The sequence below is a fragment of the Nerophis ophidion genome, linkage group LG16 (genome assembly GCF_033978795.1).
Source record: "Nerophis ophidion isolate RoL-2023_Sa linkage group LG16, RoL_Noph_v1.0, whole genome shotgun sequence".
Lineage (NCBI taxonomy): Eukaryota > Metazoa > Chordata > Actinopteri > Syngnathiformes > Syngnathidae > Nerophis > Nerophis ophidion.
In genome coordinates, this window is record NC_084626.1 from 1,676,356 (window position 1) to 1,700,740 (window position 24,385).

The following is a 24,385-nucleotide window of genomic DNA, read 5'->3' on the forward strand; positions in this document are numbered from 1 at the left end:
AGGCAGAGTCTTTCACAAGAAAGGATGGGGCGAGGTACACCCCTTTGTCCACAACTGCGTGAGCAAATAGTCAAACAGTTTAAGAACAACGTTTCTCAAAGTGCAACTGCAAGAAATTTAGGGATTTCAACATCTACGGTCCGTAATATCATCAAAAGGTTCAGAAAATCTGGAGAAATCACTCCACGTAAGCGGCATGGCCGGAAACCAACATTGAATGACCGTGACCTTCGATCCCTCAGACTGTATCAAAAACCAACATCAATCTCTAAAGGATATCACCACATGGGGTCAGGAACACTTCAGAAAACTACTGTCACTAAATACAGTTAATCGCTGTTAGGAACTGATTGGGTGGAACCCAAGGATGCGGAGACGTTTAAGTAGTAGAGAAAAGTTCTTCCTTTATTTTGGCGGAAGGTGGACGTAGCCAAAACAGAAATGGATGGTGGAGCACGAAAACACACCATGAAAAAACTACTATGATTAATTACCAAAACTAAACCAAAAGCGCTAGACAAGGCTTTACTGACTGAGAAAATGTAAAACAGAGGAGCAAAGTACAAAATAAAAACGGGCTAGGAAAAAAATATTTCATGAAAGAAGTGAAACAGATAAACAGAATGTAAACTAAAAGCGCTAGACAAAGCAAGGTATACAAGCAAACCGGAGCGATGCACAAGCCAAACTGGAGAGTTTGCAAGTGGGACGAGAGTAGGATGCATGCACTAAATAAATAAATACAGAAAAAAGCAAGGAAAATTCAGCATACCACAGGTCTCTAAATCAAGTGCAAATTAAAGCTCTACTATGCAAAGTGAAAGCCATTTATCAACAACATCCAGAAACATTGCTGGCCTCTCTGGGCCCAAAATCATCTAAGATGGACTGATGCAAAGTGGAAAAGTGTTCTGTGTTTTGACGAGTCCACATTTCAAATTGTTTTTGGAAATATTCGACATTGTGTCATCCGGACCAAAGGGGAAGCGAACCATCCAGACCAGGGGTGTCAAACTCAAATACAGAGTGGGGCAAAATTTTAAACCAAACAAAGCAGCGGGCCGAGGTTGAACAAATTGACCTTTTAATAGGGATCCAAACAAGTTTTGCATTGAATCTTGAACAAGCAAGGCTTACAGTATATAACTTTATAGTGAAGTGAAGTGAAGTGAATTATATTTATATAGCGCTTTTTCTCTAGTGACTCAAAGCACTTTACATAGTGAAACCCAATATCTAAGTTACATTCAACCCGGTGTGGGTGGCACTGGGAGCAGGTGGGTAAAGTGTCTTGCCCAAGGACACAACGGCAGTGACGAGGATGGCGGAAGCGGGAATCGAACCTGCAACCCCCAAGTTGCTGACACGGCCACACTACCAACCGAGCTAAACCACATGCAAAATGCCTCTTTTCGGCGGCGGGGTTGAGGTGGACGGGGTTTGGTGATAGCGGGGGGATGTATATTGTAGCGTCCCGGAAGAGTAAGTGCTGCAAGGGGTTGTGGGTATTTGTTCTGTTGTGTTTATGTTGTGTTACGGTGCGGATGTTCTCCCAAAATGTGTAATTCTTGTTTGGTGTGGGTTCACAGTGTGGCGCATATTTGTAACAGTGTTAAAGTTGTTTATACGGCCACCCTCAGTGTGACCTGTATGGCTGTTGACCAAGTATGCACTGTATTCATTTGTATGTGTGTATAAGCCAAATATATTGTGACTGGGCCGGCACCCTGTCTGTATGGAGGAAAGGCGGACGTTGCGACAGGTTGTAGAGAACTCCAAAGGCAGTGCCTTTAAGGCCCACCCCCAATATTGTTGCCCGGGATGAAATTCGGGAGGGACACTGAACTTCGGGAGTCTCTCGGAATATTCGGGAGGGTTGGCAAGTAAGAGTATTAGCGGTGAATGCGGAGTTACATCGGCGGGCCAGCTCTAATATTAATTTGATATTGCCTCAAGGGCCAAGAGAAATTAAATTTGGCCCGCGGGCCAGAGTTCGACACCCATGATCCAGCCTGGTATCGACGCAAAGTTGAAAAGCCAGCATCTGTGATGGTATGGGGGTGCATTAGTGCCCAAGGCATTGGTAACTTACACATCTGTGAAGGCACCATTAATGCTGAAAGGTACATACAGGTTTTGGAACAACATATGCTGCCATCTAAGCGCCGTCTTTTGCATGGACGCCCCTGCTTATTTCAGCAAGACAATGCCAGGTCACATTCAGCACGTGTTACAACTGCGTGGCTTTGTAAAAAAAAGAGTGCGGAAAATTTCCTGGCCCGCCTGCGCTCCAGACCTGTCTCCCATCGAAAATGTGTGGCGCATTATGAAACGTAAAATACGACAGTTGAACGACTGAAGCTCTACATAAAACAAGAATGGGAAAGAATTCCACTTTCAAAGCTTCAACAATTATTTTCCTCAGTTCCCAAACGTTTATTGAGTGTTGTTTAAAGAAAAGGTGATGTAACACAGTGGTGAACATGCCCTTTCCCAACTACTTTGGCACATGTTGCAGCCATAAAATTCTAAGTTAATTATTATTTGCAAAAAAAACCCCTAAAGTTTATGAGTTTGAACAGTGCGTCTCCCATAACACTATGACCTCGGACTATGTTAAGATAACGTGTGGAGTTCCCCAGGGTTCGGTCCTTGGCCCTGCACTCTTCAGCATCTACATGCTGCCGCTAGGTGACATCATACGCAAATACGGTGTTAGCTTTCACTGTTATGCTGATGACACCCAACTCTACATGCCCCTAAACCTGACCAACACGCCGGATTGTAGTCAGCTGGAGGCGTGTCTTAATGAAATTAAACAATGGATGTCCGCTAATTTTTTGCAACTTAACGCCAAAAAAACGGAAATGCTGATTATCGGTCCTACGAGACACCGACCTCTATTTAATAATACAACTTTAACTTTTGACAACCAAACAATTAAACGAGGCGACACGGTAAAGAATCTGGGTATTATCTTCGACCCAACTCTCTCCTTTGAGTCACACATTAAAAGCGTTACTAAAACGGCCTTCTTTCATCTCCGTAATATCGCTAAAATTTGCTCCATTTTGTCCACTAAAGACGCCGAGATCATTATCCATGCGTTTGTTACGTCTCGTCTCGATTACTGTAACGTATTATTTTCGGGTCTCCCCATGTCTAGCATTAAAAGATTACAGTTGGTACAAAATGCGGCTGCTAGACTTTTGACAAGAACGAGAAAGTTTGATCACATTACGCCTGTACTGGCTCACCTGCACTGGCTTCCTGTGCACTTAAGATGTGACTTTAAGGTTTTACTAATTACGTATAAAATACTACACGGTCTAGCTCCCTCCTATCTTGCCGATTGTATTGTACCATATGTCCCGGCAAGAAATCTGCTTTCAAAGGACTCCGGCTTATTAGTGATTCCTAAAGCCCAAAAAAAGTCTGCGGGCTATAGAGCGTTTTCCGTTCGGGCTCCAGAACTCTGGAATGCCCTCCCGGTAACAGTTCGAGATGCTACCTCAGTATAATCATTTAAGTCTCACCTTAAAACTCATCTGTATACTCTAGCCTTTAGATAGACCTCCTTTTTAGACCAGTTGATCTGCCGCTTCTTTTCTTTTTTCTCCTATGTCCCCCCGTCCCTTGTGGACCATGGATGAAGTACCGGCTGTCAAGAGTCGAGACCCAGGATGGACCGCTCGTCGGGACCCAGGATGGACCGCTCGCCTGTGTATTGGTTGGGGACATCTCTACGCTGCTGATCCGCCTCCGCTTGGGATGGTTTCCTGTGGACGGGACTCGCTGCTTTCTTGGATCCGCTTTGAACTGAACTCTCGCGGCTGTGTTGGAGCCACTATGGATTGAACTTTCACAGTATCATGTTGGACCCGCTCGACATCCATTGCTTTCGGATCCCTAGAGTGGGGGGGTTGCCCACATCTGAGGTCCTCTCCAAGGTTTCTCATAGTCAGCATTGTCACTGGCGTCCCACTCGATGGGAATTCTCCCTGCCCACTGGGTGTGAGTTCTCCTTGCCCTTATGTGGGTTCTTCCGAGGATGTCGTAGTCGTAATGATTTGTGCAGTCCTTTGAGACATTTGTGATTTGGGGCTATATAAATAAACATTGATTGATTGATTGATTGATTGATTGAACATCAAATATCTTGTCTTTTTAGTGCATTCAACTGAATATGGGTTGAAAAAGATTTGCAAATCATTGTATTGTAAGGTTGTGGTTATTTTTAGACAAAAAAAAACATGTTAGGATGGGAAGTCACTAACATCGTGTCTCATACTAGTTTTACGGTTTTCGTTTTGGAAAATGAACCAACTGTTCTGTGTCGACCGGAAGATCATGACAGGGCGTACCTTCTTCTCTGCGACGGTTTTCTCCACCAGAGGGAGCAGCTCGTTGGAGAGGAAGGTTGCATGGGCATCCACGTGGTCAATGCCCTGGGGTTCGTAGATGTTTGCCACAATCTGGTACGCACACAGACACACCAGAGGAGGAGCCGTGGTTAAGAAAGCGGCCGTTGCACCGGGATTGCAGGATTTCCACATGAAGCCGCTTTAACCTGAAACTCCTGGACCACTTGTTTGGGTTTGACTCGGGTCAGGATCTCATACTGACCACGCTGCCGCTGAAGGAGCTCCTCGTAGGTCAAAACAAACGTGACATTACTCAGTGCTGCGACGTTGACCGACACAGAGAACTTCTCCATTTTCCTCCCAGAAACCCTGCATGGCAGTAAAGACATCAGACATGATCATACAGGAATGTAGTTTTTCTTTCCAATGCCTGGACTGACTTACTTGACCAGTCCTGCAGTCTGTCCAGAAGAAACCGCCTTCTCGTACTGTTTTTTGGCCTTCTCTTTCTCCTTCACCTCCCCCACATAAACTTGGCCATCAATTTCCCTAAAGGGTAGTTTTCAGGATGAGTCGTAATACCAAAGTGGTCTTAGTACTACAAACCCTGTTTCCATATGAGTTGGGAAATTGTGTTAGAGGTAAATATAAACGGAATACATTTATTTGCAAATCTTTTTCAACCCATAGTCATTTGAATGCACTACAAAAACAAGATATTTGAAGTTCAAACTCATAAACTTTATTTTTTATTGCAAATAATAATTAACTTAGAATTTCATGGCTGCAACACATGCCAAAGTAGATGGGAAAGGGCATGTTCACCACTGTGTTACATCACTTTTTCTTTTAACAACACTCATTAAACGTTTGGGAACTGAAGAAACTAATTCCCATTCTTGTTTTATGTAGAGCTTCAGTCGTTCAACAGTCCGGGGTCTCCGCTGTCGTAGTTTACGCTTCATAATGTGCCACACATTTTCCATGGGAGACAGGTCTGGACTGCAGGCGGGCCAGGAAAGTACCCGCACTCTTTTTTTACGAAGCCACGCTGTTATAACAAGTGCTGAATGTGGCTTAGCATTGTCTTGCTGAAATAAGTAGGGGCATCCATGAAAAAGACAGCGCTTACAATGGCAGCATATGTTGTTCCAAAACCTGTATGTACCTTTTCAGCATTAATGGTGCCTTCACAGATGTGTAAGTTACCCATGCCTTGGGCACTAATGCACCCCCATATCATCACAGATGCTGGCTTTTGAACTTTGCGTAGATAACAGTCTGGATAGTTCGCTTCCCCTTGTCGAATATTTCCATAAACAATTTGAAATATGGACTCGTCAGACCACAGAACACTTATCCACTTTTGCATCAGTCCATTTTAGATAATCTCGGGCCCAGAGAAGCCGGCGGCGTTTCTGGATGTTGTTGATAAATATCTTTCGCTTTGCATAGTAGAGCTTTAACTTGCACTTACAGATTTAGCGACAAACTATATTTAGTGACAATGGTTTTCTGAAATGTTCCTGAGCCCATGTGGTGATATCCTTTAGAGGTTTTTGATACAGTGCCGTCTGAGGGATCAAAGGTCACGGTCATTCAATGTTGGTTTCAGGCCATGCCGCTTACTTGGAGTGATTTCTCCAGATTCTCTGAAGCTTTTGATGATAGTATGGATTGTAGATGTTGAAATCCCTAAATGTCTTGCAAATTCACTTTGAGAAACGTTGTTCTTAAACTGTTTGACTATTTGCTCACGCAGTTGTGGACAAAAGGGTGTACCTCGCCCCATCCTTTCTTGTGAAAGACTGAGCATTTTTTGGGAAGCTGTTTTTATACCCAATCATGGCACCCACCTGTTCCCAATTAGCCTGCACACCTGTGGGATGTTACAAATAAGTGTTTGATGAGCATTCCTCAACTCGATCAGTATTTTTTGCCACCTTTCCCAACTTCTTTGTCACGTGTTGCTGGCGTCAAATTCTCAAGTTAATGATTATGTGCAAAAATAATAAATGTTTATGAGTTCGAACATCAAATATGTTGTGTTAGTTGCATATTCAACTGAATATGGGTTGAAAATGATTTGCAAATAATTGTATTCCATTTATATTTACATCTAACACAATTTCCCAACTCATACGGAAACGGGGTTTGTAAAAGACTTTAGCCTACATGCTGAAGTTGGTGATGAAGGCCGTCTTGGGGAGGTCGACTTCGAAGAAGATTTCCTTTGAGACGTTGGCTTTGTTCAGAGCCTTCGAGGTCATGACGGTGTGAGCGAACCGCGACGCCACCGTGCAGTCCACCGTCACGCTGTACACCTCCACCTGTGTCGTGAGGGGAAACCAAAACCAGAGGCAGTTTATTTTCTATTCCTCTCTGTTTGTCCATCAGTTGATGGGATTTTAAGAAATGACCTTTTATGGGGGCCTCTACTCCAGTGTTTTTCAACCTTTTTTGAGCCTAGGCACATTTTTTGCATTGACAAAATCCCAAGGCACACCACCAGCAGAAATCATTAAAAACCGAAACTCAGTTGACGGTAAAAAGTCGTGGTCGCAATTGTTGGGTATGACTTTAAACCATAACCAAGCATGCATCACTATAGCTCTTGTCTCAAAGTAGGTGTACTCTCACACCACGCCGTGACTTACCGTATTTCCTTGAATTGCCTGCCTTGAATAATTTAAAATCGCTTAAAGGGAAGAAGATTAAGAGCTATTCAGTAGGATTTAAGGTCCAAGCTATTGAATATACTAAAAAGAACAGTAAGCAGCTATGTTTTTTTAACATACTGTAGCTGCGTGTGTCAAATATGAGCCTCCTGGTGGTAGAGGGCGCTAGTGATCCTTCTTGCGACTACTCGGCTGCAGAAGAAGCGACAACGAGTGACGTGATATGTGCTGGGACGGATATGACGGACCTTTTAGGATGTAACACTCCTATGCTGGCTATGTAAACAACCGGGCTGAAATAAAGCATGTTCCATTCCTAAATACCCAGTGTACTATTTCTACAATAACACTTCATTGTGGCAGTGGTGGGATAAAGAGATCACCCACGGAGCAAAGACTTTGAAATTAGATTTAAAGTTGATTCTAAATATTTTCTAGATTTGCCAGAATAATTTTTGGGAATTTTAATCATAATAAGTTTGAAGAAATATTTCACAAATGTTCTTCGTCGAAAAAACAGATGCTAAAATAAAGGATTCAATTAAAATGTATTCATTATTCTTACATATATATATATATATATGAAAATTACGTATGTCTGTCAGTCATTCCAACGTAATTTTTTTTCCTTTTACGGAAGGTTTTTTGTAGAGAATAAATGATGAAAAAAAAACACTTAATTGAACGGTTTAAAAGAGGAGAAAACAGGAAAAAAAATTTTTTAATTTGGAAACATAGTTTATCTTCAATTTCGACTCTTTAAAATTCAAAATTCAACCGAAAAAAAGAAGAGAAAAACTAGCTAATTGGAATCTTTTTGAAAAAATTGAAAAAAATATTTATGGAACATCAATAGTAATTTTTCCTGATTAAGATAAATGTAAGAATTTTGATGACATGTTTTAAATAGGTTAAAATCCAATCTGCATTTTGCTAGAATATATAACAAATTGCTGCAATGAGGTGGCGACTTTTCCAGGGTGTACCCCGCCTTTCGCCCGATTGTAGCTGAGATAGGCGCCAGCGCCCCCCGCGACCCCAAAAAGGGAATAAGCGGTAGAAAATGGATGGATGCATATATAACAAATTGGACCAAGCTATATTTCTAACAAAGACAAATCGTTATTTCTTCTAGATGTTCCAGAAAAAATTTTTTGAAAAGAAATTCAAAAGACTTTGAAATTAGATTTAAAGTTGATTTGCCAGAATATTTTTTTTTAAATTTTAATCATAATAAGTTTGAAGAAATATTTCACAAATATTCTTCGTCGAAAAAACAGAATTATTCTTTACAATAAAAAAATAAATTTACTTGAACATTAATTTAAATTGTCAGGAAAGAAGAGGAAGGAATTTAAAAGGTAAAAATGTACATGTGTTTAAAAATACTAAAATAATTTTTACGGTTGTATTTTTTCTCTAAAATTGTCTTTCTGAAAGTTATAAGAAGCAAAGTAAAAAAATAAATGAATTTTTTTAAACAAGTGAAGGCCAAGTCTTTGAAATATTTTCTTGGATTTTCATATTCTATTTGAGTTTTTTCTCTCTTAGGATTAAAAATGTCGAGCAAAGCGAGACCAGCTTGCTAGTAAATAAATACAATTTAAAAAATTGAGGCAGCTCACTGATAAGTGCTGCTATTTGAGCTATTTTTTAGAACAGGCCAGCGGGCGACTCATCTGGTCCTTACGGGCTACCTGGTGCCCACGGGCACCGCGTTGGTGACCCCTGTGCTATGGAATATCCAAAACAAGTGTCAATTGTGAATATCATCGGACTTGAACGTACAAATGCAAACATGCTTTTCTCACCGTGACATCTGCTGTACTTCTTTTCTGTAAGAAAGACACGGGACACAATTAGAAAAGTGCTTCCATGTTCAGAACATTTAAAAACAAATCAGTTATCTGCAACAATATCGAATCGAACCCTTGTACCATGACTTGATTAACGTGGACCCCGACTTAAACAAGTTGAAAAACTTATTGGGGTGTTAGCATTTAGTGGTCAATTGTACGGAATATGTACTGTACTGTGCAATCTAATAATAAAAGTCTCAATCAATCAATAAAAAAAACCCCAACATGAACGGTCAAGTAGTGTTAGAGGAGGTTCTTCAGTTCATGCTCAAGACTAGATAGGACAGCTCTGATACGCTGATCTCGACACTAGAGCTGTCTTAGCTCGTCTTCGGATGAGAGGCGAAAAGGTCTTTTAAGACAACCCAAACAGTCCGGTTATGATTGCGTCGACTGTATTTTCCGGACTACTTTTTTCCCCCCACGCTTTGAACCACGCGGCCTATACAAAAGTGCGGCTAATCTATGGATTTTTCTTTGCTGACGACCATAATGTTTTGTAAAGGACAAACCTACATAGTAGTAAATGTCAGCTTCAAACACTGATGGCATCTATTAAAGCAGGGGTAGGGAACCTATGGCTCTAGAGCCGGATGTGGCTCTTTTCAAGACTGCATTCGGATCTCAGACAAATCCCAGCTGACATTGCTTAACACGATAAGTAATGAATAATTCGGCCGGTGTCAAAAATAACGTTGAAAATATAAAACATTCTCCCGCATTTTCATTCATCCATCCGGTTTCTGCCACACCTGTTCAAGAAGTCGCATTAATGGTAAGAAGTATTTTATTTATTGTTGGTTCGCTTCAGAATAACAGTGTTATTAAAAAGAATAAGAGACTTATTTTATTATACTCTAAAAATGTTGGTTTTACGTAAAAATGCACGCATATAGTTGTATTCAGTGTTAAAAAAGAAAAAAAAATTATATGGCTCTCACAGAAATACTTAAAAAAAAATTTGGCTTGTATGGCTTTTCTCAGCCAAAAAGATTCCCGACCCCTGTATTAAAGGAATTAAACAGAGACAGAATTCCATTTAGCTCAAGGAGAAACGCATGGACACTGTCGTCCCACGCTCTGACGAAAGATTGTACGCCTCCATTTTTATTTGGACGTTCTCTGACTACATGGCAACAGCTGTTTCTAAGGGAAGGGGGTCATAAACAGCCATGGCTTTGGTTACAGAACAGTTCAAAGCAAATGGAAAGACGGTAACAATTTTTTATGGTAAAATATTGGCGACGAAGCTACCACTTTTGTACAGTAAGATCTACGGTTCTTGTTTTTACAGTTTCAACTGTAAATGGAAAAACGCTAAGACAGTTTTTTAAGGTAAAATTCTGGCGACTGAGCTGCAAGTTTTTTACTGTACAATCTACGGTTCTTGTTTTTACGGTCTATTACTGTGAATGGAAAATTTTTACCCGTTTTTAACGATAAAATTCTGGTGACGGAGCTACCACTTTTTTGCTGTAAAATCTACAGTTGTTGTTTTTATGGTTTTCTACTGTAAATGGAAAACACGGTATCAGTTTTTATGGTAAAATTCTGACGACTGACATGGTAGTTTTTTTCACTCTTTTACTGTAAATAAAAAAATGTTGCTATGTTTTTTTTTAACGGTAAAACTCTGGCGACTGAGCTACCATTTTTTACTATAAAATCTACGGTTGTTGTTTTTACGGTCTATTACTATAAATGGAAAATTTGTACCTGTTTTTTTACGGTAAAATTCTGGTGACGGAGCTACCACTTTTTTGCTGTAAAATCTACGGTTGTTGTTTTTCCGGTCTTCTACTGTAAATGGAAAACACGGTATCGGTTTTTATGGTAAAATTCTGACGACTGACATGGTAGTTTTTTTCACTCTTTTACTGTAAATAAAAAAAATGTTGCTATGGTTTTTTTAAGGGTAAAACTCTGGCGACTGAGCTACCATTATTTTACTATAAAATCTACGGTTGTTGTTTTTACGGTCTATTAATCCATCCATCCATTTTCTACCGCTTATTCCCTTTTGGGGTCGCGGGGGGTGCTCGCGCCTATCCCAGCTACAATCGGGCGTAAGGCGGGGTACACCCTGGACAAGTCGCCACCTGATCGCAGGGCCCGGTCTATTAATGTAAATGGAAAATTTGTGCCTGTTTTTTTGCGGTAAAATTCTGGTGACGGAGCTACCACTTTTTTGCTGTAAAATCTACGGTTGTTGTTTTTACGGTCTTCTACTGTAAATGGAAAACACGGTATCAGTTTTTATGGTAAAATTCTGACGACTGACATGGTAGTTTTTTTCACTCTTACTGTAAATAAAAAAATGTTGCTATGAGTTTTTTTTAACGGTAAAACTCTGGCGACTGAGCTACCATTATTTTACAATAAAATCTACGGTTGCTTTTACGTTTTTTTTTTACTGTAAATGGGAAAATTTGTACCTGTTTTTTTACGGTAAAATTCTGGTGACGGAGCTACCACTTTTTTGCTGTAAAATCTAAGTTGTTGTGTTTAAGGTCTTCTACTGTAAATGGAAAACACGGTATCAGTTTTTATGGTAAAATTCTGACGACTGACATGGTAGTTTTTTTCACTCTTTTACTGTAAATAAAAAAAATGTTGCTATGGTTTTTTTAAGGGTAAAACTGGCGACTGAGCTACCATTATTTTACTATAAAATCTACGGTTGTTGTTTTTACGGTCTATTAATGTAAATGGAAAATTTGTGCCTGTTTTTTTGCGGGAAAATTCTGGTGACGGAGCTACCACTTTTTTGCTGTAAAATCTACGGTTGTTGTTTTTACGGTCTTCTATTGTAAATGGAAAACACTGTATTAGTTTTTATGGTAAAATTCTGACGACTGACATGGTAGTTTTTTTTCACTCTTTTACTGTAAAAAAAAAAACATTTCTATGTTTTTTTTTTTAACGGTAAAACTCTGGCGACTGAGCTACCATTATTTTACTATAAAATCTACGGTTGTTGTTTTTACGGTCTATTACTGTAAATGGAAAATTTGTACCTGTTTTTTTACGGTAAAATTCTGTTGACGGAGCTACCACTTTTTTGCTGTAAAATCTACGGTTGTTGTTTTCACGGTCTTCTACTGTAAATGGAAAACACGGTATCAGTTTTTATGGTAAAATCCTGATGACTGACATGGTAGTTTTTTTCCACTCTTTTACTGTAAATAAAAAAACGTTTCGATGTTTTTTTTTTAACGGTAAAACTCTGGCGACTGAGCTACCATTATTTTACTATAAAATCTATGGTTGTTGTTTTTACGGTCTATTACTGTAAATGGAAAAATTGTACCTGTTTTTTTACGGTAAAATTTTGGTGACGGAGCTACCACTTTTTTGCTCTAAAATCTACAGTTGTTGTTTTTACGGTCTTCTACTGTAAATGGAAAACACGGTATCAGTTTTTATGTTAAAATTCTGATGACTGACATGGTAGTTTTCTTCACTCTTTTACTGTAAATAAAAAAAATGTTGCTATGTTTTTTTTTTTAACGGTAAAACTTTGGCGGCTGAGCTACCATTATTTTACTATAAAATCTACGGTTGTTTTTACGGTTTATTACTGTAAATGGAAAACACGGTATCAGTTTTTATGGTAAAATTCTGACGACTGACATGGTAGTTTTTTTCACTCTTTTACTGTAAATAAAAAAATGTTGCTATGGTTTTTTTAAGGGTAAAACTCTGGCGACTGAGCTACCATTATTTTACTATAAAATCTACGGTTGTTGTTTTTACGGTCTATTAATGTAAATGGAAAATTTGTGCCTGTTTTTTTGCGGGAAAATTCTGGTGACGGAGCTACCACTTTTTTGCTGTAAAATCTACGGTTGTTGTTTTTACGGTCTTCTATTGTAAATGAAAAACACTGTATTAGTTTTTATGGTAAAATTCTGACGACTGACAAGGTAGTTTTTTACACTCTTTTACTGTAAAAAAAACAACTTTGCTTTGTTTTTTTTTTAACGGTAAAACTCTGGCGACTGAGCTACCATTATTTTACTATAAAATCTACGGTTGTTGTTTTTACGGTCTATTACTGTAAATGGAAAATTTGTACCTGTTTTTTTACGGTAAAATTCTGGTGACGGAGCTACCACTTTTTTGCTGTAAAATCTACGGTTGTTGTTTTCACGGTCTTCTACTGTAAATGGAAAACATGGTATCAGTTTTTATGGTAAAATCCTGACGACTGACATGGTAGTTTTTTTCCACTCTTTTACTGTAAATAAAAAAAAGGTTGCGATGTTTTTTTTTTAACGGTAAAACTCTGGCGACTGAGCTACCATTATTTTACTATAAAATCTGTGGTTGTTGTTTTTACGGTCTATTACTGTGAATGGAAAAATTGTACCTGTTTTTTTACGGTAAAATTCTGGTGACGGAGCTACCACTTTTTTGCTGTAAAATCTACAGTTGTTGTTTTTACGGTCTTCTACTGTAAGTGGAAAACACGGTATCAGTTTTTATGGTAAAATTCTGATGACTGACATGGTAGTTTTCTTCACTCTTTTACTGTAAATAAAAAAATGTTGCTATGTTTTTTTTTTTAACGGTAAAACTTTGGCGGCTGAGCTACCATTATTTTACTATAAAATCTACGGTTGTTTTTACGGTTATTACTGTAAATGGGAAAATTTGTACCTGTTTTTTTAAGGTAAAATTCTGGTGACTGAGCTATCACTTTTTTGCTGTAAAATCTGCGGTTGTTGTTTTTACGGTCTATTACTGTAAATGGAAAATTTGTACCTGTTTTTTTACGTTAAAATTCTGGTGACGGAGCTACCACTTTTTTGCTGTAAAATCTACGGTTGTTGTTTTTACGGTCTTCTACTGTAAATGGAAAACACGGTATCAGTTTTTATGGCAAAATGCCGACGACTGACATGGTAGTTTTTTTCCACTCTTTTACTGTAAATAAAAAAAAAGGTTGCTATGTTTTTGTTTTTTTACGGTAAAACTCTGGCGACTGAGCTACCATTATTTTGCTATAAAATCTACGGTTGTTTTTACGGTTTATTACTGTAAATGGGGAAATTTGTACCTATTTTTTTAAGGTAAAATTCTGGTGACGGAGTTACCAATTTTTTGCTGTAAAATCTAAGGTTGTTGTTTTTACGGTCTTCTACCGTAAATGGAAAACACGGTATCAGTTTTTATGGTAAAATTCTGACGACTGGCATGGTAGTTTTTTTCCACTCTTTTATACTGTAAATAAAAAAAATGTTGCTATGTTTTTTTTTAACGGTAAAACTCTGGCGACTGAGCTACCATTATTTTACTATAAAATCTACGGTTGTTGTTTTTACGGTTTATTACTGTAAATGGAAAATGTGTCCCTATTTTTTTACGGTAAAATTTTGGTGACGGAGCTACCACTTTTTTGCTGTAAAATCTACAGTTGTTGTTTTTACGGTCTTCTACTGTAAATGGAAAACACGGTATCAGTTTTTATGGTAAAATTCTGACAACTGACATGGTAGTTTTTTTTCACTCTTTTACTGTAAATAAAAAAAATGTTGCTATGGTTTTTTTTTTTTATCGGTAAAACTGGCGACTGAGCTACCATTTTTTTACTATAAAATCTATGGTTGTTTTTACGGTTTATTACTGTAAATGGGAAAATTTGTACCTGTTTTTTTACGGTAAAATTCTGGTGACAGAGCTACCACTTTTTTGCTGTAAAATCTGCGGTTGTTGTTTTTACGGTCTATCACTGTAAATGGAAAATTTGTACCTGTTTTATTGCGGTAAAATTCTGGTGACGGAGCTACCACTTTTTTGCTGTAAAATCCACGGTTGTTGTTTTTACGGTCTTCTACTGTAAATGGAAAACACGGTATCAGTTTTTATGGTAAAATTCTGACGACTGACATGGTAGTTTTTTTCACTCTTTTACTGTAAATAAAAAAAATGTTGCTATGGTTTTTTTTTAACGGTAAAACTCTGGCGACTGAACTACCATTATTTTATTATAAAATCTACGGTTGTTGTTTTTACGGTTTATTACTGTAAATGGAAAATTTGTCCCTATTTTTTACGGTAAAATTTTGGTGACGGAGTTACCACTTTTTTGCTCTAAAATCTACAGTTGTTGTTTTTACGGTCTTCTACTGTAAGTGGAAAACACGGTATCAGTTTTTATGGTAAAATTCTGATGACTGACATGGTAGTTTTTTTCACTCTTTTACTGTAAATAAAAAAAACGTTGCTATGTTTTTTTTTAACGGTAAAACTCTGGCGACTGAGCTACCATTATTTTACTATAAAACCTACGGTTGTTGTTTTTACGGTCTATTAGCGTAAATGGAAAATTTGTACCTGTTTTTTTACGGTAAAATTCTGGTGAAGGAGCTACCAATTTTTTTGCTGTAAAATCTACGGTTGTTGTTTTTACGGTCTTCTACTGTAAATGGAAAACACGTTATCAGTTTTTCTGGTAAAATTCTGACAACTGACATGGTAGTTTTTTTCACTCTTTTACTGTAAATAAAAAAATCTTGCTATGTTGTTGTTTTTTAACGGTAAAACTCTGGCGCCTGAGCTACCATTATTTTACTATAAAATCTACAGTTGTTGTTTTTACGGTCTATTTATGTAAATGGAAAATTTGTACCTGTTTTTTTACGTTAAAATTCTGGTAACGGAGCTACCAATTTTTTGCTGTAAAATCTACGGTTGTTGTTTTTCCAGTCTTCTACTGTAAATGGAAAACACGGTATCAGTTTTCATGGTAAAATTCTGACGACTGACATGGTAGTTTTTTCACACTTTTACTGTAAATAAAAAAAATGTTGCTATGTTTTTTTTTTTTACGGTAAAACTCTGGCGACTGAGCTACCATTATTTTACTATAAAATCTACGGTTGTTGTTTTTACGGTCTATTACTGTAAATGGAAAATTTGTGCCTGTTTTTTTGCGGGAAAATTCTGGTGACAGAGCTACCACTTTTTTGCTGTAAAATCTACAGTTGTTGTTTTTATGGTGTTCGACTGTAAATGGAAGACACGGTATCAGTTTTTATGGTAAAATTCTGACGACTGACATGGTAGTTTTTTTCACTCTTTTACAGTAAATAAAAAAAATGTTGCTATGGTTTTTTTTAACAGTAAAACTCTGGCAACTGAGCTACCATCATTTTACTATAAAATCTACGGTTGTTGTTTTTATGGTTTATTACTGTAAATGGAAAATTTGTCCCTGTTTTTTACGGTAAAATTTTGGTGACGGAGCTACCACTTTTTTGCTGTAAAATCTACGGTTGTTGTTTTTAAGATCTTCTACTGTGAATGGAAAACACGGTATCAGTTTTTATGGTAAAATTCTGACGACTGACATGGTAGGTTTTTTCACTCTTTTACTGTAAATAAAAAAAATGTTGCTATGGTTTTTTTTAACGGTAAAACTCTGGCGACTGAGCTACCATTATTTTACTATAAAATCTACGGTTGTTTTTACGGTTTATTACTGTAAATGGGAAAATTTGTACCTGTTTTTTACGGTAAAATTCTGGTAACGGAGCTACCACTTTTTTGCTGTAAAATCTACGGTTTTTTTGTTTAAGATCTTCTACTGTAAATGGAAAACACGGTATCAGTTTTTATGGTAAAATTCTGACGACTGACATGGTAGTTTTTTTCACTCTTTTACTGTAAATTAAAAAAATGCTGCCATGTTTTTTTTTTAACGGTAAAACTCTGGCGACTGAGCTACCATTATTTTACTATAAAATCTACGGTTGTTGTTTTTACGGTCTATTACTGTAAATGGAAATTTTGTACCTGTTTTATTGCGGTAAAATTCTGGTGACGGAGCTACCACTTTTTTGCTGTAAAATCTACGGTTGTTGTTTTTACGGTCTTCTACTGTAAATGGAAAACACGGTATCAGTTTTTATGGTAAAATTCTGACGACTGACAAGGTAGTTTTTTTCACTCTTTTACTGTAAATAAAAAAACGTTGCTATGTTTTTTTTTAACGGTAAAACTCTGGCGACTGAACTACCATTATTTTACTATAAAATCTACGGTTGTTGTTTTTACGGTTTATTACTGTAAATGGGAAAATTTGTACCTGTTTTTTTACGGTAAAATTCTGGTGACGGAGCTACCAATTTTTTGCTGTAAAATCAACGGTTGGTGTTTTTACAGTCTTCTACTGTAAATGGAAAACACAGTATCAGTTTTTATGGTAAAATTTTGACAACTGACCTGGTAGTTTTTTACTGTAAAGTTTACAACTTTTTTTTACGGTCAATTGCCACATATGGAAAAAAAACGGTACTACTTTTTTTTACGGTAAAAATCTGGCGACTGAGCTAACATTTTTTTACTGTAAAATTTATGGATGTTGTTATTATGGCCTATTACTGCAAATGAAAAGACGGTACCAGTTTTTTAGGGTAAAATTCCAGTGACTGACCAGATTGTTTTTACCATAAAGTTTACTTTTTTTTTTTTTTTTATGGTCTATTACCACATATGGAAAAAAAAACAGTATCCGTTTTTTTAAGATAAAAATCTGGCGACTGAGCTAACATTTTTTTTACTGTAAAATTTATGGTTGTTATTTTTACAGCCTATAACTGTAAATGGAAAAATAGTACCAGTTTTTTAACAACAAAATTCTGTCGACCTAGCTACCACTTTTTTGCTTTAAAATCTACGGTTGTTGTTTTTGCGGTCTTCTGTTATTATTATTATTATTATTATTTAATAAAAATTACTTTATTAAGGCTGCCAGCAAAGAAAAATCCATAAATCAGTCGCTCCGTCTTAAAAGTCGCAGGGTTCAAAGTGTAGGAACACAGTAGCATTGTACGGTCCAAAGTTTACGGTAAGTGAATTATTGTAGCAAAAAATACCAAAACACTCCATTTCATCTTAAAGACAGCAAAAGTCCATTCCAGACGGTGAATAATACATAAGTTAGAGATCTTCCTACCTATTGTTGTCCTCGAAGTACCGTATTTTCAGGACCATAGGGCGCACCGGATTATGAAGCGCATATTGCAGTCTACATGTATCTCTTATGTGTGACTGCCATCTACTGGTCCCACTTATCATTTCACCACGTACCAAATAAAATTGCTCTGAGGTCGGAAAGCACAACCAAAATTATTACCAAAACTACGGTAATTTCACTTGTTGGAACCTTTTCTAACATTCCACTCTACAAAATATTACATGTATGGTTCCTGCTGATATCCAATTCAGTCAATATCAGTATCGGACAATACTCAAAGCTTATCGTAAGTCACAAAGTGTACATATATATATATATATATATATATATATATATATATATGGCAAGAAATACAAGACACTGTGCAAAATACCTGCTGGGTCTTGACAGGACTTCCTGCTTCCTAGGAAAATAAAAGATTTGGGGCACAAAAATCAGAAAGAACAAGTTTCTTAAAGGCCTACTGAAACCCACTACTACCGACCACGCAGTCTGATAGTTTATATATCAATGATGAAATATTAACATTGCAACACATGCCAATACGGCCGCTTTAGTTTACTAAATTGCAATTTTAAATTTCCCGCTGAACAACCCTGCTGAAATGTCCGGTATGATGACGCCACGCATTGTAGAGGACATTTTGTTCCAGCACCGATCCCAGCTATAAGTCGTCTGTTTTTATCGCATAATTCCACAGTATTCTGGACATCTGTGTTGCTGAATCTTTTGCAATTTGTTCGATGAATAATGGAGACGTCAAAGAAGAAAGCTGTGGGTGTGAACCGGTGTATTGCGGCCGCCTTTAGCAACACAAACACAGCCAGTGTTTCATTGTTTACATTCCCGAAAGATGACGGTGAAGCTTTACTAACGAACAGAGTGGTCTAGCGAACACGGTTGGATTAGACCACACACACAAAGTACAGTGTATTATGCAGCTATCATTTTGAAAGATCGTGTTTCAAAGAGGGTCCTTTGAGAAGGGCAGAGATGGGCATCGCCACCACCCGTCTACTGGTGCCGAAGAAAGGTGCGGCGGCGACCTTCAGGTTGTACAGGTATGACCATATAATCTCACTAAAACACTAATAACACAATAAGCGGATAAGGAATTTTCCAGAATGATCCTAGTAAATTTGTCTAAATTGTCTGAATAGCTCCCACTGTAAAGTCTTTTTTTTTCTAGTCCTTCACTCTCACTTTCTTCATCCACGAATCTATCATCCTCGCTCAAATTAATGGGGAAATTGTCGCTTTCTAGGTCCGAATCGTTCTCGCTGCTGGTGGCCATGATAATGTTCAGATGTGAGGAGCTCCACAACCCGTGACGTCACGCGCACATTGTCTGCTACTTCCGGTAAAGGCAAGGCTTTTTTATCAGCACCAAAAGTTGCGAACTTTATCGTCGATGTTCTCTATTAAATCCTTTCAGCAAAAATATGGCAATATCGCAAAATGATCAAGTATGACACATAGAATGGACCTGCTATCCCCGTTTAAATAAGAAAATCTCATTTCAGCAGGCCTTTAAAATGACAAAACCTCAACCAATATTGAAAACTTGCATACAAATTTTAATCACTATCACAGATGCAATAGTGATAACGATAACAAAGCTGCAAGCAGTGATGGACGGGACCGACTTTTGCTGGTGTTTAATGAATTTACCCATTCAACATATATTTACCTTCACATTACCTACCTTTCCTGCATCCTGGGGTCACACTGGTGCTTCTTTCTTTCACCCATAATGTTTGAAAAAAGGTGACAGGTTTTTACAGAACTTTTTTTTTGAAGGGGTAATTGCCAACTTCCTGTTGATTTTTGCTGAAGGACGTCATTTTTTAAAATGTAGGTCTAAATGAGACCTACACAGAGGTTTTAGTTTCATGTCTCTCCGACATTCCTACCGGAAGTTACAAGCAGTTTTGTCTGTGTTTTCTTCCTAGGAGCAGTTTTGTCTGTGTTTTATTCCTAGGGGGTGTTAGAGTGAAATTTTGAGTTTTAGGGTTTGGTTTTTATTAGATCGCAATTTTCGCCAGTCCTGATGTGTGTGTCCAGTTAGGTGAATTTGAAGCATTTTAAGGGTGTGAAATTACAGCTCAAAGAGGCAAAAATGACATTTTCTAGGAAACTTTGCGCAGGGGTTTTTTGAAGGCACGTAAAATCAAAATCGGAGCAGTTATTAAAACTCTTTTGCTAAATTCTGATCAGAAGGGTTCAATCTCTCTTCTGTGCGAGGTTGAAGCCGACACTACAAACACGCTCAAAGGAAATAATGTTTGAAAAAAGGTGACAGGTTTTTACAAAACTTTTGTTGATTTTTGCTGAAGGACATCAACTATTAAAATGTAGGTCTAAGTGAGACCTACATAGAGGTTTTAGTTTCATGTCTCTCCGACATTCCTACCGGAAGTTACAAGCAGTTTTGTCTGTGTTTTCTTCCTGGGAGCAGTTTTGTCTGTGTTTTATTCCTAGGGGGCGCTAGAGCGCAATTTTGAATTTTTTTTATTTTTATTTATTTCTATTTTTATTAGATCGCAATTTTCGCCAGTCTAATCGTGTGTGTCCAGTTTGGTGAGTTTTGAAGCATTTTAAGGGGGTGAAATTACAGCTCAAAGAGGCAAAAATGACATTTTTTAGGAAACTTTGCGCAGGGGTTCTTTGAAGGCGCGTAAAATCAAAACCGGAGCAGTTATTAAAACTATTTTAATAAGTTTTATTCAGAAGTGTTCAATCTGTCTCCTGTACAAGTTTGAAGTTGACAAAACAAACGTGCTCAGAGGAGACAATGTTTGAAAAAAGGTGACGGGTTTTTACACAGCTTTTGTTGATTTTTGCTGAAGGACATCAACTATTAAAATGTAGGTCTAAGTGAGACCTACATAGAGGTTTTAGTTTCATGCCTCTCCGACATTCCTACCGGAAGTTACAAGCAGTTTTGTCTGTGTTTTCTTCCTGGGAGCAGTTTTGTCTGTGTTTTATTCCTAGGGGGCGCTAGAGCGCAATTTTGAGTTTTTTTAATTTTTATTTTTATTGGGACGGCGTGGCGCAGTGGAAGAGTGGCCGTGCGCAACCCGAGGGTCACTGGTTCAAATCCCACCTAGAACCAACCTCGTCACGTCCGTTGTGTCCTGAGCAAGACACTTCACCCTTGCTCCTGATGGGTGCTTGTTAGCGCCTTGCATGGCAGCTCCCTCCATCAGTGTGTGAATGTGTGTGTGAATGGGTAAATGTGGAAGTAGTGTCAAAGCGCTTTGAGTACCTTGAAGGTAGAAAAGCGCTATACAAGTACAACCCATTTATCATTTATTTATTTATTTATTTCTATTTTTATTAGATCGCAATTTTCGCCAGTCTAATCGTGTGTGTCTAGTTTGGTGAGTTTTGAAGCATTTTAAGGGGGTGAAATTACAGCTCAAAGAGGCAAAAATGACATTTTTTAGGAAACTTTGCGCAGGGGTTCTTTGAAGGCGCGTAAAATCAAAACCGGAGCAGTTATTAAAACTATTTTAATAAGTTTTATTCAGAAGTGTTCAATCTGTCTCCTGTACAAGTTTGAAGTTGACAAAACAAACGTGCTCAGAGGAGACAATGTTTGAAAAAAGGTGACGGGTTTTTACACAGCTTTTGTTTTGAAAAGGTAATTGCCAACTTTCTGTTGATTTTTGCTGAAGGATATCAACTATTAAAATGTAGGTCTAAGTGAGACCTACATAGAGATTTTTGTTTCATGTCCCTCCGATATCCCAACCGGAAGTTACAAGCAGTTTTGTCTGTGTTTTCTTCCTAGGAGCAGTTTTGTCTGTGTTTTATTCCTAGAGCGCAATTTTGAGTTTTTATTTTATTCTTATTTTTTATTAGATCGCAATTATCCCTTGTCCTGATGTGTGTGTCCGGTTTGGTGAGTTTTGAAGCATTTTAAGGGGGTGAAATTACAGCTCAAAGAGGCAAAAATGACATTTTTTATGAAATTTTAGTTTTAAAGGGGTTTTTGCCAACTTCCTGTTGATTTTTCTTGAAGGAGGTCAGTGTATGAAATCTAGGTCTAAGTCAGAAATACACGGAGGTTTTTTGTTTCATGTATCTACGACATTTCTAACGGAAGTTACAATCAGTTTTATCTGTGCTTTTTCCTAGGGGGCGCTAGAGCGCAATTTTGAGTTTTTATTTTTATTTTTTTTTATTAGATGGCAATTTTGCCCAGTCCTGATGTGTGTGTAAAATTTGGTGAGTTTTGAAGCATGTTAAAGTGGTCAAATTACAGCTCATAATAATAAAACCTTAGAAATACAATAGGGTCCCCTGTCCCAAAGGGACATTGGGTCCCTAATAATAATGAAAACCTTACCCCAGGAGGTCCATCTTGTCCTGGGATGAGTAAATCTCCCCGACCAGAGGCCAACCAGAGGCAGACCAGCAGTCCAACACCCGACACTCCAGACATGACCAAAGCTGAAATGAACACAGGCTGACTTCACCACTGAGGTAAGCTCTCTGGCCAGGGGTGGAGTGTTGGAGTACGTCAACCCGGACATAAAGTGGACCTTCTGTATTCGCCCTGAAAGAAAGTATGTGTGCTCTGGCTTTTGGTTTGATTGCAGGACTGCAGAATTCAGTTTTTTTATTTTTTGTAACATGACCCCCGAATCAAGTGGACAGTAGCATGATTTTTAATCATGGGTTGTGTTTTAGGATTTTCTAGATTAAGTTATTCTTTTAAAATGTTGGGTAAATGTCCACTGTGGTGGACAACAAGTCCACATATGTCAAAGTCTCAAAGTCCAGGGTCATATCGGGCCGCCCACAAGCCTGCAAATAAACGGGTCAATAAAGTACTCGAAATATTTTCTCACTAAATGTATTCCTTCTTTTCATTTTGACAGAAAACAACCCAAATTTTTAACAAAGTAATATTGTCCGATCCAACAAATACTATACTAAATGTATCTTTATGTTAAAATAATAAATACTCGACCTATGATTTTCATGCAAGTTATCAAACAAATTGTCCACTGTGAAAATGACAATAATCTTCTGGCCATTTAGTCAACGGAATTTTACCCTAAAATAAAAATGGTACTGTCTTTTAATGTACAGTATTAGACCTTAAAAACAAAAAACTTACATTTTACAGTAAAAATCTACCAGCATAGTCGCAAAAATGTTACTGTAAAAAAACAATTTTTTTTACAGAAACAAAAAAAAACAACAACTACCAGGTGAGTTGCTACAATTTTACCATAAAAGGCCTAGTACCGACTTTTCAATTACAGTGATAGTGTAACGACCGGGTCGCATGGGGATGCGGATTCGTTCTCCCAGGAATGCAGACGAGCCTCGGAAACAGCGTAAAAGGTAAGAACAAATGGTTTATTTAAAAATAAATCAGACTATGAAAAAGAAAAACTTGCTCAAGGCACAGAAGGTAAAACAAAAGAGCTAGCATGAGAGCTAGAAGACAAAAAGCCTAGCAGGTACAGAACCGGGAACAGATGTCGTCATGTGTAGCGTATCGTAAATTACGAAGCCAGAAATACTGACGGGAGAAGGCAGGCTTAAATAACGACAGTGATTACAAACACAGGTGTGTGACCGGAACAAGCGGCAGGTGAAAATAATACGTAGCCATGGAAACCAACTGAGAAGTGCACACACAGTAACCGAAGGAGTCAAAACCAACAGAAAAATGTCCCAAAAAACCCAAACAGAATATGATCTATGCAGCGGATCATAACAAATAGACTGTAAAAAAAAACTAAAACTGTAGATTTTACAGTAAGAACTTGTAGATGAGTCCCCAGATTTTTACCGTAAAAAAACTATTACCGTTTTTTCCCTTTGCGGTAGTAGACCGTAAAAACAACTGTAAACTTTACAGAAAAGAACTACCAACTGAGTCGCCAGAATTTTACCATAAAAACTGGTACCGTAAAAACAACAACCGTAGATTTTACAGCAAAAAAGTGGTACCTCAGTCGCCAGAACTTTACCGTAAAAAAAACTGGTACCATTTGTCTATTAGTGATAAGACTGTAAAAACAACAAGCATAGATTTTACAGTAAAAAGAGTAGCCTAGTCGCCAAATGCCTACCGTAAAAAAAAAAAAAATGGTAGTGTTTTTTCCATTTGCGGTAATGGACCGTAAAAATAACAACCGTACATTTTACAGTAAAAAAGTTGTAGCTCAGTCGCTAAAATTTTACCGTATTAAAACTGGTACCGTCTTCCCATTTACAGTAATAGACCGTAAAAACATCAACCAGAAATTCCATCCATCCATTTTCTACCGCTTGTCCCTTTTGGGGTCGCTGGAGCCCATCTCAGCTGCATTAGGGCGGAAGGCGTTGTACACCCTGGACAAGTCGCCACCTCATCACAAACAACCAGAAGTTTTACAGAAAAAAAAAATGGTAGGTCAGTTGCCAGATTTTTCTCGTCAAAAACCTACCGGCTCAGTTGCTACAACTTTTCCATAAAAAGACTGGTTTTCCATT

General features: G+C 37.8%; 1 protein-coding gene across 2 annotated transcripts in view; it reads right to left on the reverse strand.

The window, feature by feature from the left end:
• The window catches only part of LOC133569965 (inter-alpha-trypsin inhibitor heavy chain H3-like), a 79,742-nt gene extending 57,325 nt beyond the window's left edge, over positions 1–22,417 (reverse strand). The window contains exons 1-7 of one of the 2 annotated variants that reach the window (XM_061922527.1): positions 22,239–22,415; positions 18,258–18,287; positions 8,854–8,877; positions 6,540–6,694; positions 4,809–4,913; positions 4,571–4,733; positions 4,365–4,475 (exon numbers count right to left, since the gene is read on the reverse strand). In XM_061922527.1, the coding sequence (XP_061778511.1) occupies positions 4,365–4,475; positions 4,571–4,733; positions 4,809–4,913; positions 6,540–6,694; positions 8,854–8,877; positions 18,258–18,287; positions 22,239–22,334 (684 nt within the window). In that variant the 5' untranslated portion in view covers positions 22,335–22,415. Of the gene's footprint in view, positions 1–4,364; positions 4,476–4,570; positions 4,734–4,808; positions 4,914–6,539; positions 6,695–8,853; positions 8,878–18,257; positions 18,288–22,238 lie in introns of both variants that reach the window. The other variant, XM_061922528.1, reaches the window with a different exon arrangement.
• Between the last annotated feature and the right edge of the window lie 1,968 nt (positions 22,418–24,385).